General features: G+C 46.6%; 2 protein-coding genes across 3 annotated transcripts in view; one reads left to right on the top strand and one right to left on the bottom strand.

The window, feature by feature from the left end:
* Nucleotides 1-1,798, top strand: part of rfxank (regulatory factor X-associated ankyrin-containing protein) — a 12,577-nt gene extending 10,779 nt beyond the window's left edge. For both annotated transcript variants that reach the window (XM_067968489.1, XM_067968488.1), the window contains exon 8: nt 1,299-1,798. In XM_067968489.1, the coding sequence (XP_067824590.1) occupies nt 1,299-1,354 (56 nt within the window). In that variant the 3' untranslated portion in view covers nt 1,355-1,798. The remainder of the gene's footprint in view (nt 1-1,298) is intronic.
* A 553-nt stretch (nt 1,799-2,351) lies between these two features.
* nr2c2ap (nuclear receptor 2C2-associated protein) lies at nt 2,352-14,640 on the bottom strand. The gene is made up of 6 exons (XM_067968491.1): nt 14,421-14,640; nt 8,596-8,749; nt 7,753-7,843; nt 5,426-5,531; nt 4,200-4,267; nt 2,352-2,734 (listed from the first exon to the last, which is right to left on the bottom strand). Exons 2-6 carry the CDS (start codon nt 8,628-8,630, stop codon nt 2,612-2,614), a joined length of 423 nt encoding a protein of 140 aa, XP_067824592.1. The 5' UTR covers nt 8,631-8,749; nt 14,421-14,640; the 3' UTR covers nt 2,352-2,611.
* Nucleotides 14,641-14,923: the final 283 nt, after the last annotated feature.

Below are 14,923 nucleotides of genomic sequence, written 5' to 3'. Positions count from 1 at the left end.
TGTCTCCATGTTTCCTTTTCAGCAATCTCTTCCAGCTCCTTGTTCATCCTCTTACCCACCGCCCCCCCCCCCCCCCCCCCCCCGTTTTCTTCATTCTCGTCCAAAGACCCCAACTCATGTTCTTTAGCTGTCCAGTAGCTGGGGGCGCATTTTCGGTGGTTTGAAACGAGAGGTTCAGGATTTCTCACCTCCCCCTCAACAACACAACTTGCATTTATATAGCGCCTTTAACGTAGTAAAACATCTCAAGGCGCTTCACAGGAGCGATTATCAAACAAAATTGACACCGAGCCACATAAGGAGATATTTGGACAGGTGGCTAAAGGCTTGGGCGAAGAGGTGGGTTTTAAGGAGTGTCTTAAAGGAGGAGGGAATTCCAGAGCTTAGGGCCTAGGCAGCTGAAGGCACAGCTGCCAGTGGTGGAGTGATTAAAATTGGGATGCGCAAGAGGCCAGAATCGGTGGAGCGTGGAGATCTCGGAGGATTGTAGGAGGTCACAGAGACAGGGCTCAGTTGAGAAGCCCCAGCAATGGTCCAGGTGAGAACTGACAGGTCTGGCTACACACGCTGGCTGATCCATTGAAGAGTTGGACCAAATCAGCAAAGATCATGATAATGAAGGAAGAGTGCCAATCATTGTCAGAATCAGTCACCCTGCAGACATCGTGCATGCAAATAGTAGGCTAGGGGAGAACGGAGGGAATCAGCCAGGGCCTCGACTCCTGATTGCTATCCAGTTTTGGAAGGTGTGTGTGTGGGGTGAGGGCACTTTAAGGCTAGGCTGAGGTGATCGTGGTTGAATAACCCGCCAACACTCAATGCCAAGACTCACAGATGAAGATTGATCACTCGAGTGAGGTTCCTGGAGGGTGTTTGGTGCTTATTTGCGCAGCCCCAATTTTCATCGCTCCATCGTTGGCGGCTGCGCCTTCAGCCGACTAGGCCCTAAACTCTGGAATTACTTCCCTAAACCTCTCTACCTCCTTTAAGGCACTCCTTAAAACCTACCTCTTTGACCAAGCTTGTCCTAATGTCTCCTGATGTGGCTCGTTGTCAATTCCTGTGAAGCGCCATGGGAGGTTTCACTACGTTAAAGGCACGATATAAATACAAGTTGTTGTTGATGTTATGAGACTGAAGTCCAGAGTGAGCATGTCTTGCCAGCCTTGTCAGTTCTCCAGGAGAGGGAGAAAAGGGAGGGGGTGGGGGCAAGCCTGCTGGATAATCACATTGCCCTTGGTTCAAGTTCATGTTTTTTCTTTAATCCTTTTCACATTGTTGATTCTTTTGTGTTTTAGTCCAACAAGCTATCGAAAACCACGTACTGAAGCTGCTTCAGAACAACAAAGAGTGATCAAAGGGCACAAGAAATAGAACCAGACAACAGCCCCAGGCTTCAGCAGGGCCAGTAAACAAACACTAGTCAGGCTTTCTTTGGGCCTGCAGCCTAGCTGCGGCCTGCCTGCGCTCCACAGCACAAAGCTAATTGAGAGTAGCAGAGGCCTTAAGGCCTCCTCCAGCCCATCGGATATAAAATCAAATCAACAGACTTCAGACCTACAAGATCATAGGAAACAGCCAAAGGTGATTTCTAATGGCAAATCGGACAGGTGGACTGGTCACTGATATAATTGTAACTGTTACCGCAAACTGCTATATAATTGGGACGGACGTCTGACTAATTTGCACCAGGCAGTCTGTTTTTGTTTGTAGTGGGCTATCTGCAAATTTCTAAAATGTAAACAACATGTAAAAGTTTATTTTTTTAATACAATAAAAAGTCGATTTTTTTCAGTTACTTCTCTGTCTCATGATGTGTGCTTTGTTCCAGTTTCCAGACAATTATCATCGGTGTCAAAAGAAGAGCAACTTGCATTTTTCATAGCGCCTTTCACACTCTCCCAAAGCGCTTTGCAGCCCATCAATTACTTTTTGAGGTGTTGTTGTTTTTGGTCGGCAAATGCAGAGCACAGCAAGATCCCACCAGCGACAATGACTGGTCAATCAGTGTTGATCAAGGAACCATTCCTCCTCCGCTCTTCTTCGAATACTGTTGTGTCTCTCAAGAGAGAGTTGGGCTTCGAAGAGGCGAGCAACTGAATTGGCAGGAGAAAAAACCCCACAGGCTTGTTCTGTACTATGAAGAAACAGCAGGGAGTTCTCCAGTCCCTTGGCCAACGTTCATCTCCCAACAATAAAACAGATTTAGCACTTAATTAATCTCACTGCTGTTTGTGGGACGTTGCTGGCACAGGATGCCTCCCACATCTACCCACGTAACAACAATCACTGCACTCCAAAAGTAAATCAATTTCTGAAGCACTTCAGATATGATAAACTGCTATTAAAAAATTATTTAAAAACTTTATTTTTAAAATAATCATTAATCCAGCCATTTTTCGTGTATCTTTATCAGATATAAAGTCCTTTTTCCTTTCTCATTGATCCAAAGTAAGTTTCAGTTTTAATTATTTGCATAGCGAAAACCAGGCAATGCACCATGCTAGATTTATGTATCACGAGGCATGATAAAGTGCGACTCGGACATCCAGTTCAGGCTGGTTTCTGGCCCATTCTTTGGTTCTCCCGGAGGTGACTGTAATCAGATACGTTACACCAATTTTTCACCAAGAACATCAAGATGGTAGATAACAATCCTTCCAAAGAAGTCCGTGCTTTTTTCAAATATGATCTTTAATTTATCAGCGGTGGATTCCTCGTGAATGGAGAATCTGTGAGTCGCAGGTTAAGGAAGAAGAATGCGACTAATTGATGAAGGACAATTTACAGAGAAACCACCTCCCAGCATCCAGAAATGTAAACAGTCGTCCTTAAAAAGCACTGCTGATGGATTAGTGGGTTGAAGTGCTGTCCAGGGTTAAAATCACCCATATAGCCCATACTCAGTCCCGTCTGTGCTGAATTTGCTCTTAGCCAGGCAGCACCTGAGTGTTAAAACTGGGCATAGCAATCTGGTCCAGGGAGGGGGCAGACAAGAGTGAGCCAGGGTCCCCCGTTCCTCATCGCTACTTAATGCCCCCAGCTGGAAAGTGGATGTGCGTGTAGATGCCAGGCGAGATTGGGATCGGGCAAGGCTGTGATGCTTCCATGGTCAAATAGCCTGCCAACACTCCATGTCTGGACTCAAGTATGAAAAATGGCTACTTTGGCGTGGTACCGGGGGCATGGTGGGGGGGGCAATCCAATTCCACCGAATGCCAAACGTCGACAGTACTGAAATACTATAACCAGGCAACCGTCCAAAATGTGACTTGCCTGCTGCATTTCCCCTCCCACCATTTGGTAAAATGCCCATTGTTTTGGTTAATGCATCCCATTGCGGTGTAGCCAAGATTGGGAGTTTGCTGTGCAGACATATTATGACGTCCTACTACGCCGTGGCACAACACATTAAGAGCACCAACTGGGCTGCCACCGCCATTTGGAACAAATCTCAACCCTCGTACAAGAAGTGGGAAAGGCCATTACAGGGCTCAAGTCCGACCCTTTGTTAACATGTTAACCGTCTTGCTGTAGCTCACAACCCCATTCTCTATCCAGAAACACACTGAATTATCATGAATGTCTATTGCAATGTACTTCCCAGGTATCTTGTTCCACAGGTATATTGTCACTGGCACTACTCTGGTTATTGATCTTCAGAACATTATTTTTTCGTTCCTCCCAAGCTCCAAATACCCTATCCTACAAATTCTTCCTCCTTCCTGCCTCCTCCCTCTTCTTTGAAATCAAGACTCGTCCTCCTAATCCAACGTGATCCCAAAACTGTGGAATCCGACACTTCTCTCAGTCCTCCCTTCCTCCGACAATCTACAGGCTTTTAAAACTCCGGGCTTCCCGATTTAACCTCGACTCTTTTCAACCTTGGTAGTGCCCTCAGGTTTTCACCCTGGTTACTCAATTTTAAAACAACCCACTGGTGGAGACTCTATGAGAGCAGGTATCCAAGCTTGCCTGCTCCCTCAGTGCAATAGAAGGAACATAAGATTTTAGCAAACAGATTGGACTATTTTCCTCTCCGAGGCAATGTTCACAAGGCATCTCACCTCATAACTGAATTGAGAGATGGTGGAACTCATTCCTTAAGTGGCAGCCCTGGGACTCAAACACACAAATTTAATGGTCTTGCACAAACTACAAAAGCCACATATTTCCGATTCAGAAAATTTGAAGGATATCTGCAGGCAGTTGGTATCTTCAGGGTAGAAATCAGTTATTTTCACCAAATCGGCCCCATTTCTGCCGCCTACGAGACAAGATAAATAACTTCAGTCGCGGAGCTAGTTCCAATACGAGTAAGACTATGGAAAACTGTGACATTATTGAGTTTCAGTTCATAAAAGGAAGACAGGGTGGACAAAACTAAAACATTTTCAGCCCAAGTGCGGACACAAAGACTTGTCATGCTTACCCCTGAAGCCCGGGCTACTCGGGTTTATCTGTGCTGATATTTCTTACTCGCTGGTTTGCTCTGTTTGAATTTCTTGGACCTAGAGGTTTGGGAAGGGCTGCTTTTAGCACTGGTCTCATTGATGGATAAATCCTAAGTTATTTTCAGCAACTTGCTATACGGATATTAATGGGAACGGGAATTTAATCTTTTATATGAAGTGCCTGAAATTCCATGAGATGCAACCAAGTGACAATAAGCTTGGATTTTCCTGCCTTTGAGTATCATGGGATGCTACCTACAGCCCTTCATTTCCATTCACAATATCTGGCTACTTCTAATTGTCAACTTTAAAGCAAAAGCACAACATAGCAACAGAGACACCAGTCTGATATCTCCCTTTCGAGCATTTAAGACTGGGCCTCTTCCGATGGTTCCATTGGCAAATGCAGGGTGGAAATGAGCCATAGAATCTTACAGCCCAGAGGGAGGCCATTCGGCCCATCGTACCTGTGCTGGCTCTTTGAAAGAGCTATCCATTTAGTCCCACACCCCTGCTCTTTCCCCATAGCCTGTAAATTTTTCCTTTTCAAATATATATCCAATTCCCTTTTAAAAGTTACTATTTAATCTGCTTCCACCACCCTTTTAGGTGGCACATTCCAGATCATAACAACTCGCTGTGTAAAATAGAATTCCTTTACATCTCTCCCTCTGGTTCTTTTGAAGAACACACCCAGGCGGTTCCTAGTTTCAATCCCTTGAGTTAGCTGATCTTAGCCAGGGTGAAGATAGAGGCACTACGTTTGGTCTCATTAACTCTGGGCTAGAGAGTGGGGGGGGCAGGGGGAAAGATAAGCCCAGATTACTGCTCCCACTCGCTATTCGGGGACTCCCCGCTGGGATGTGTGCTTGTGCGAGGACATCATGTGATGGCAGAATCAGGTTCGGCTGAGACGCTGAAATGCGTGGGAGAGGGGGGAATGGGTGCTCATGTTTCAGCTATGGACTTACCTTCGAGTCTGCATATTTTGCCTGTGAATCCGCCTTGGAACTGGAGCTGTAATTCAGTCACCTTTACAGCCTGAGGGAACTCGAGCATCACCCACTGGGAGGAGCCCTGAGATACAGCGGGGAAAAAAATACAAACACAGTAAGGATCACAGGAAGTACCAAGAAATGCAGATGGTGGTGAAAAGTAAACACAAATCCCAGCAATTAAAACGGAAAAAAATCAGGTCAGTTAGTGGCTGAAAGAGCAAGACAAGTTAATGATTCAGGTGGAATCCTTCATCAGAATTGGTAAGAGAACAAATCAGGTAAAGAAAGAACTTACATTTATATAGAGCTTTTCATGTCCTCAGGACGTCCCAAAGCGCTTTACTGCCAATGGTGTACTTTTTAAGTGTAGTCACTGTTTTAATGTAGGAAACACAGCAGCCAGTTTGCGCACAGCAAGGTCCCACAAACAGCACTGTGATAAATGAACAGATCATCTATTTTAGTGATGACGGTTGAGGGATAAACATTGGCCAGAACAACGGGGAGAACCCTCCGACCTTGTGAGTCGGAGGGGAGCGTGCAACCACTGAGGCACGGCTGATACTCCAGGGAGGCAACGTCATACATTGAGGCCATTTTTTTGTGCTTTGCTTGGAGCTGTTGCAGAAGTATTACGAATGCAGCAACTGGATGTATTTAGAGGTACGACCAAGGCACGCACCATCCCCCTAACCACGACAGCAGGCAGGTAACCCCTTAAGTTACATCTGTTGATGGTACTCCATAACGACTCAAAAGATGGTACGTAGGAGTGGATGGATTGACTCATCTAACTTGTTTCGCTTCCTCTCTTCAGGAGGAAGCTGACTGAATGTTGCACCTTGCCGCCACTCAGCGGGGATCAAATCTGCAACCCTCCATTCTCGAAAGCTCCAGCACCAAGCCATCAGATACGGCAGCATTCCAATCTATTGCACCGGTCCCACAGGTACATTCTCCGCAAGTGGTTATTCCCCCTCCCATATTAAAACAAACTGTGATACTATGTCTGCATTCAACAAGAAATGCATTCTCTGCCTCTTCACAATTATATGTAATCATTATTTCAAATATAACAAGGTAAGATACCCTGGGGTAGTGATGCTTTTAATATCTCACGTGGCTCGGTGTCAAATTTTGTTTGTTAACGCTCCTGTGAAGCGCCTTGGATGTTCTATTACATTAAAGGCGTTATATAAATGCAAGTTATTGTAAATCGTGGTTTCTGCTCTCTTATGCCTCTTGGTGGCTGTCACAGCACTTGTACTAATGGAAAGCTTAGGAATAGATGTCCTCTCGCTGCAGGAGATGTGTCGCCAGGGGAGACCAGACATATGAATAAAAGGTGGGGGGGGGGGGGGGGGGAATCAGGAGTGATATATTCTTAAAAAAAAGTATCAGGAAGATTTACTTTGGTTCTCCCGATAGCAGTGAGCTCATCAAACAAGGCAGAAGCTCCCATGTTTGATCAAAAGGCAAAATTTAGCTCAACGCTGCTAGGTTAGGGAGGGGAAAAATCAGCCAGAGTCCCTGCTCATGATCTCTACCCATTGAACCCTGCTGGAAAATGAATGTCAGACAAGGCCACAATGTCTCAGGCAGTCGAATACTCTGCTGATACTCTCAGTCAAGGCATAAACATTGAATGGACACTTGTACAAGGTATGGAAGATGCCTGTGGATCTGTATCCTACCAAGGAGACAACATTGTCAGGAGAGGACGGGAGAGAAATGACACAGGAAAACTAGTGAGGGAGAAAAATTGATTTGAGAGTCTTGATTTCAAGTTTCTAAGATGTCAGCTGTGGCTCAGTGGGTAGCACTCTCACCTCTCAGTCAGAAGGTTGAAGGTTCAAGTCCCACTCCAGAGACTTGAGCACAAAATCCAGGCTGACACTTCCAGTGCAGTACTGTCAGAGATGCCATCTTTCGGATGAAACATTAAATCGAGGCCCCGTCTGCCCTCTCAGATGCACTATTTCGAACAAGAATAGAGGAGTTCTCCCCAGTGTCCTGGCCAATACTTAACCCCTTAACCTAAATCACTTAAACAGATCTCATTGCTTATTGTGGGATCTCGCTGTGCACAAATTGGTTGCCGTGTTTCCCACATAACCACAGTGCCTATTCTTCAAAAGTACTTCACTGGCTGTAAAGCTCTTTGGGCGTCCTGAGGCTGTGAAAGGAACTATATAAATGCAAGTTGTTCTTTTCTTTAAAGTTAACCAACAGTAGCCAGCAAGGCAAAGGAAACATCTCCCTAAGATCCCATCTCTTCCCAGTCAATCCCCAGTTATTACCTGGTCTGAGTTCCAGCAGGTCTCATCGTTTCGATCAAACAAGAACTTCTTTCCAAATTGCTTCACATCACGGTTAAGGACAGTACTCACCCTGTGTACAAACAATAGAACAGGGGCTTGATAACATAATCAGGGTCTCTAAGGCCACACATTGCAGGAAAAGCCTCCCACCTCTGGCCAGCAGGCTTCAAGTGCCAGGTGAGTCTCCCATCCCAGAGCAAAAGGGTACATTAACTACACCGAATAAATAAAAACACCTCATTAACCACAGCAGAGGGCTGCCACTGATCCAAAACGGGCCCACGATGTGTGACCATCAGCAGCAACTGGGGGGCCAAGAGTCCATGACCCCAGCAACCCCCATGGTGACAACGTGCACCCCTCCTCATAACAACCACATGGACCCATAGCAACCCCATGGACACCCCCATAGCAACCCTATGGACACCCCCATCACCCATAGCAACCCCATGGACACCCCCATCCCCCATAGCAACCCCATGGACACCCCATCCCCCATAGCAACCCCATGGACACCCCCATCCCCCATAGCAACCACACGGACACCCCCATCCCCCATAGCAACCCCATGGACACCCCCATCCCCCATAGCAACCCCACGGACACTCCCATCCCCCATAGCAACCCCATGGACACCCCCATCCCCCATAGCAACCACACGGACACCCCCATCCCCCATAGCAACCACATGGACACCCCCATCCCCCATTGCAACCACGCGGACCCCTTCCTCTGGGCCTGGGCCTGGGCTCAGACACCCCCCCCCTTCAGCCCGGGTTATTGCCCCAAGCCTGCCCTTGTCCCCGGGGCCCTCCCGCTCACCTGCTCCCCGTCTCCCCACACACGACCGACTCCATCCCGCCGCACCTCAAACCGCTTTCCACCCTTTATTTTGCGACAGTACTGGCGAACGCTTTCACGGCACTTTGGGCAAACGCCGCAAATGACATTGGGTTTGAGGCTTGTCCTGGTGACACTGTCAATCAAACAAGGTTCAAGGTTCATTCTCAAACTACAATTCAAAGCAAAATCTTGCATTATCCATGTTTATATTGTACTAATATATTATTATAGACAGGTATAGAGTCTAAAATAACTAAATATGTTTTTAATAGAAATATAAATGCATTGAACCACACCAGTAATAATTTGTTGCAAATTGATCTTTTATTAATAGAATATTTCTGATCTGCAGTTAAGGATGGCAATTGGCAAACTATAGCTATTTTATCAAAGGAACAAATAACTTACATTTATATAGAATTATCGTGTGCATTAACGCCTCGTCAGCACTCCCCAAAGCATTTCACAACCAATGAATTAAAATGTAGTCACTGTTGTTATGGAGACAAACACAGCAGCCAGTTTGTGTACAACAAGGTCCCACAAACATCAATGAGTTAAAGAGTTGTGATTCTGTTTTGTGTAACTGGTGTTGGTTGAAGGATGGATGTTGACGAGGGAGACCTTCCCTGATCGTCGAATAATGCCATGGGGTCTTTTACATCCGCTTGAGCAGTCTGATGGAACCTCTAGTTTAACATCTCATCCAAAAGACGGCACCCCAACAGTGCAGCACTTCCTCAGTATTGCACTCAAGTGCCAGCCTAGATTCTGTGCACAACTCCTGGAGCGCAGCTTGAACCCGCAATCTTCTGATTCAAGGCCGCTCAAAAAGTAGTCCCTAAGACATTCAAAATGTCAATTTTTGGGGAGTTGGAAGGAACAGGGAAGAAAGAAAAGAACTTGCATTTATATAGCGCCTTTCACGACTTCAGAATGCCCCAAAGTGCTTTACAGCCAATGAAGTACTATTGAAGTGTAGTCACTGTTGTAATTTAGGGAAACTCGGCAGACAATTTGCACACAGCAAGATCCCACAGTCAGCAATGAGATAATAACCAGATATTCTGTTTTTAGCGATGTTGGTTGCGGGATAAATGTTGGCCAGGACACCGGGGGAGAACTCCCCCTGCTCTCCTTCAAAAATAGTGCCATGGGATCTTTTATGTCCACCTGAGAGAGCAGGAGGGGGTCACGGTTTTAACATCTCATAGTGTTCCTCCTCACTCCACAACACAATTGCCGGCCACTGCTGGCTTGCCCTCACCCTCGGCCCCTCCAGATTGGTTCCAACCGCCCCCCCGACCTGCAGACTTACCTGTGGGCCTCAGCGCAGGGCGAAAGTGGTAAGGCACAGAAGGCCGAGGCTGCGACCGGCCCTCTGATTGGCTCACCTAAGCTATTATGACGAATTGAGGATGGTCCTCGGGTCTCTCCGTTCTAGCGCACCGTCGCTGCGTGCCGTCAGAATCGCACACGGTTTCTGACGCTGACGAATTTAGGGGCCAGTGTGTCTTTCTTCACGTAACGTAAGTTCAATTTTCAAAAAAAAAATCAATTGGATTTTGAAGCCAACTAGTCACCTTGCCTGTGTTTTGTTGTCAAGTAGGAGAGGTCAATGCTAATTGTGTACACCTGTGAGGTTTTCTACCACCTATGAGACAGAGGGCGATAGGGATGTAAAATGGAGAGAAAGGCACACAGTTTCTTTCCTGATTCTAATTTGATTTCTTTTTTAAAACTCACAAGTTGAGGTTTGAAAGCAAACGAAGCCTCTTTGAGGGAACAGATAGGAAGGTAGGGGAGGAGTGGGAGAAACTGGTTTAGGGTGAGTGAGCTTCTAGCCTCTCACCTCCTGCCCTTGGAGGGGAGTGAGGGAGAGTGGATGGAGGGTTAAGGGTGAGGTGAGTGACAGCAGAGCAAGGGAGGGGGAAGAGCATGGGGGTTGAATGGGTAGTTAAAAGGAGAAGAAGTAACGATAGTGATTCGAGTGAGGCGGTGATAAGAAAAATGGGTAGTGGGAAGGGGCAGGGGATGTGATGTGGGGGTGGGGGAACCATGAGTGATTGGGGGAGAGGGTCACAAGGGAGCCCCACCCCAAATGTAGGCTGGCTCTTTGCCACACTGTACATCCACATATGTGTGAATACACACGCACACACACTTTGCACATCTACAGATGTGTGAACACGCACATATATCTTACACATCCACATACATGTGAATACACACACACTTTGCACATCCACATATATGGGAACAGACACACATATGAACTTTGAAAATCCATGTGTGTGAACAGTAACACTGTTTAACCGTACAGCACACCACAAGATGGAGCTATTCACCTTTTCAAAACTGCTTCTATAGCACCAGACTGTGTGCACATTAACCGTCCAGCAAAAAGGAACCATGGATGCATGCCTGCTACTCTGAGAGACGATGATAATTTTCATAGTGCCGTGGGATCTTTTACGTCCATCTGAGGGGGCAGACGGGGCCTCGGTTTAACATCTCATCCGAAAGACAGCACCTCCGACAGTGCTCCCTCAGTATTGCAATGTGAGTGTCAGCCCAGATTATGTGCTCGAGACTCTGAATTGGGACTTGGACCTCCAACATTAACAACAACTTGCATTTATATAGCGCCTTTAATGTAGTAAAACGTCCCAAGGCGTTTCACAGGAGCGTTATCAGCGAAAATTTGACACCGAGCCACATAAGGAGATATTAGGACAGGTGAACCAAAAACTTGGTCAAAGAGGTAGGTTTTAAGGAGGGTCTTAAAGGAAGGGAGAGAGGTAGAGAGTTGGAGAGGTTTAGGGAGGGAATTCCAGAGCTTAGGGCCTAGGCAGCTGAAGGCACGGCCGCCAACGGTGGAGCGAAGGAAATCCAGGTTCCGCAAGAGGCCAGAATTGGAGGAGCGCAGAGATCTCGGAGGGTTGTAGGGCTGGAGGAGGTTACAGAGATAGGGAGGGGCGAGGCCGTGGAGGGATTTGAAAACAAGGATGAGAATTTTAAAATCAAGAAGTTCGTGGTCCGGGAGCCAATATAGGTCAGCGAGCACAGGGGTGATGAGCGAACAGGACTCGGTGCGAGTTAGGATACGGGCAGCAGAGTTTTGGATGAACTCTAGTCTATGGAGGGTGGAAGATGGGAAGCAGGCCACTAGAGCATTGGAATAGTCAAGTCTGGATGAGGGTGAAGACCTTCTGACTCGGAGGTGAGCCTGCTACCTCTGAGCCAAGGCTGATGTCTAAGTAAGGGGGGGAATGGGGATGGGGTGGGGGTTTGGGTAAGGGTGACGGAATTATGGGACAGATTATCAGCGGGAAGGGTGGACTAGAAGTTTATGGACATGATTTTAAAAAAGGACTGAATGAATTCCTAGTAGGAAAGAGGATACAGGGCTGTTAGTTCCAGAATCTCAGTAAGGAGCCATGTTGGAGGTTTGGAAGCATAGGTCGATGAAAGAAAGGCCTCTTGTCCAAAATATCACTATGTTACTATGATGTTATGTCCACGTTATATCCAGAACAAGGGGGCATAACCTTAAAATTAGAGCTAAGCCGTTCAGGGGTGATGTCAGGAAGCACTTCTTCACACAAAGGCTAGTGGAAATCTGGAACTCTCTCCCCCAAAAAAGCTGTTGAGGCTGGGGGTCAATTTCAAAACTGAGATCGATAGATTCTTGTTAGGTAAGGGGTATTAAGGATTATGGAACCAAGATGGGTAAATGGAGTTGAGGTACAGATCAGGCCTGATCTAATTGAATGGCGGAACAGGCTCGAGGGGCTGAATGGCCTCCTCCTGTTCCTACGTTATCTCCTTCAGTCAATTCCTATTGTTTTCAAAGACACCATCACCTCCGTTCCTGAAGCAACCAACTAGGTTTGTGTTTGAGTGGAGCAAGGTTTTTTTTTACTTCACTTAGACACATTCACCCAAGCCAAAATTTCTTCCCCCCATTTTGTCCGCCCCCCCCGACCCCCACCCCCACCTCGAAGGCACCGACACTTTCTGGGTTGCGGTTCCATGTGCACAAGCAACCCCCCCGTATCTCGCTCAATTGCTCATTCTTCATGTGGGCGCCCCTGAAGTGTCAGCAGGCTGTTCGATTGTTGGGGTGCAATGTTATCGAGGCCGAGCTCAGGGTTCACAGCGGTGCCCAGGAGCTGGAACCCTGGACAATTTCTCCCCCCTCACCCCGCCCCCTCCTTAACCCGAAGGATGCTGAGGTCAATGGCCATGCCCCAGCTGCGATAAGTGCCTTCCCGTGAGGGTTGTCCCCAGGATCTTAATGCCTCAGTGCCAACTGGGTAGTGTATTCACAAACTGAGCTGTGGTGTCAGCCTGGGCTCAGTGGGCAGCACTCTCGTCTCCGAGTCAGAATGGTCGTGGGTTCCCCACTCCAGAGATGTGAATACATAATTTAGGACTGACACTCCCTGTGCAGTACTGAGGGAATGCTGCACTGTTGGAGGTGCCCTCTTTCAAATGCGATGTTAAACTGTCTGCTCTCTCAAAGGGATATAAAAGATCCAATAACACTATTTGAAGAAGACCAGGGGAGTTCTCCTGGTGTCCTGGCCAATATTTACCCGCAATCAACACCTAAAATAGATAATCAGGTTATTTATTTCATTGCTGTTCGTTGGATCTTGCTGTGCACAAATTGGCAGCCACGTTTCCTACATTACAACAGTGACTACACTTCAATAGTACTTCATTATCTGTGAAACACATTGGGATGTCCTCAGGCCATGAAAGGTGCTACATAAATGCAAATTCTTTGTTTGAGCCAAAGGGAGCTCTCTAAAATGCGCATTCTTATATGAGAAGTAAATATATTTTTTTTAAAAAGATTTTAATTTTGATCTGAAGCTTTGAACAAAAGTGGAATCAATATAAATGCAGCAAAATACAACCAACGGAGCAGAAAAGTCAATTGCAAATAAATCTAGCGTTGCAAGCCAATCTTTTCCACTACAATAACCCTGAAATGTAAAGGGCAGTCAATTTGAAATGGTCAGTGTAATTAGTTGGCTCCATTCGGGATTTATAGCAGACTTTCCATTCAGGAATGTCAGAATTTATTCTTGATCAAAGTGATTGGATAACAACTTGTATTTAAGCCGCACCACAATAATGGCTACTGCCTATGTAAACTTGGCTCAGTGGGTAGCTCTCTTGCTTCCGAGTCAGAGGTCAAGAGTTCTCCAAGCCCCACTCCAGGAGTTGAGCACCTAATCCGGGCTGGAACTCCAGTGCAGTACTGAGGGAGCGCTGCACTGTTGGAGGTGCCGTCTTTTGGTTGAGACGTTAAACCAAAGCCCCGTCAACCTGTTCCGGTGGATTACGTGACACTATTTGAAGAAGAAAAGGGGAGTTCTCTCCGGCCAACACTTATCCATCAACCAACACCACTGTAAAAACCAGATCAACTAATCTTTATCTCAGTGCTGTTTGCGGGACCTTGCTGTGCACAAATTGTCTGCCCCGTTTGCCTACAAAGCAACAGTGTCAGCACTTCAAAAGTATTTAATTGACTGTGAAATATTTTGTGACGTCCCGAGGAGATGAAAAGCGAATAATAATGCTAAGTAAATTTTTTTCTTCTGCAAACTTGTCAGACTGTGATGACACTGTCCCTCCAGCGATGGAACTACAACATCTCTACTGGTGGGAGGGTATCATTACAGCGGACAGCGGCAGTCCCCATTATAAATTTGGATATAGTAATTTACAATGGTAAAAGTTGATAGGAAGGGGAACCAACTTGGAAGATATAGATAAATTGTTACCTCTTTTTTTAATAACGACTTCTTAATTTTCTTCCCTCTTCGCCTAAAGGTGCTGACTAATGCTGAGGGATAGTTGACCAGGCACTGGGTGTCCTCCGATGCCCCGCCCCAAAGTGGCCCATTCCTCATGTTTGAGCCAAGCGAACGTGTGACGACAGGCACATCGACCAAGTGGGCATCGCAACCCAACTTGACCCTGCCCTCGCTCGACACCAGACCTGCCCCCGACACGCTTTCAATGATAGGGATCAGGAGCAGGCAGCCTAGTTAATCGTTCCTTAGCCTAGCCCAGGAGGGCTGTGATAACATGTAGTGCCTCCCTCTTTCAGCCTTGGCTCAGATCAGCTTACAGCACAAGCTGTGGATCGATAAGGAGTATTTAAAAAAAAACAAGGACACACAGGAAAGCACAGAAAAATATATTTACAACAGTGTCTCAAAATGTCACGCTCTTGTTCGAGCACTGACTCCAACCACCTTCCTCCTTCCAATCAATTCTTCCT

This window comes from Heptranchias perlo, chromosome 29 (assembly GCF_035084215.1).
Source record: "Heptranchias perlo isolate sHepPer1 chromosome 29, sHepPer1.hap1, whole genome shotgun sequence".
Taxonomy (NCBI): Eukaryota; Metazoa; Chordata; class Chondrichthyes; order Hexanchiformes; family Hexanchidae; genus Heptranchias; species Heptranchias perlo.
The sequence above is the reverse complement of the archived record's forward strand: the minus strand, read 5'-3'. Positions and strand labels throughout refer to the sequence as shown.

What these genes read in the sequence shown, in the direction of transcription:
- nr2c2ap (XM_067968491.1), bottom strand. Translation starts at nt 8,630, where the DNA reads ATGGAGTCGGTCGTGTGTGGGGAGACGGGGAGCAG. An exon ending in CCTGCTGGAACTCAGACCAG is followed by an intron (nt 5,532 to 7,752) that starts GTAATAACTGGG and finishes GCTGTATCTCAG; the next exon opens with GGCTCCTCCCAGTGGGTGAT. An exon ending in AAGATACCAACTGCCTGCAG is followed by an intron (nt 2,735 to 4,199) that starts ATATCCTTCAAA and finishes CCTGCGACTCAC; the next exon opens with AGATTCTCCATTCACGAGGA.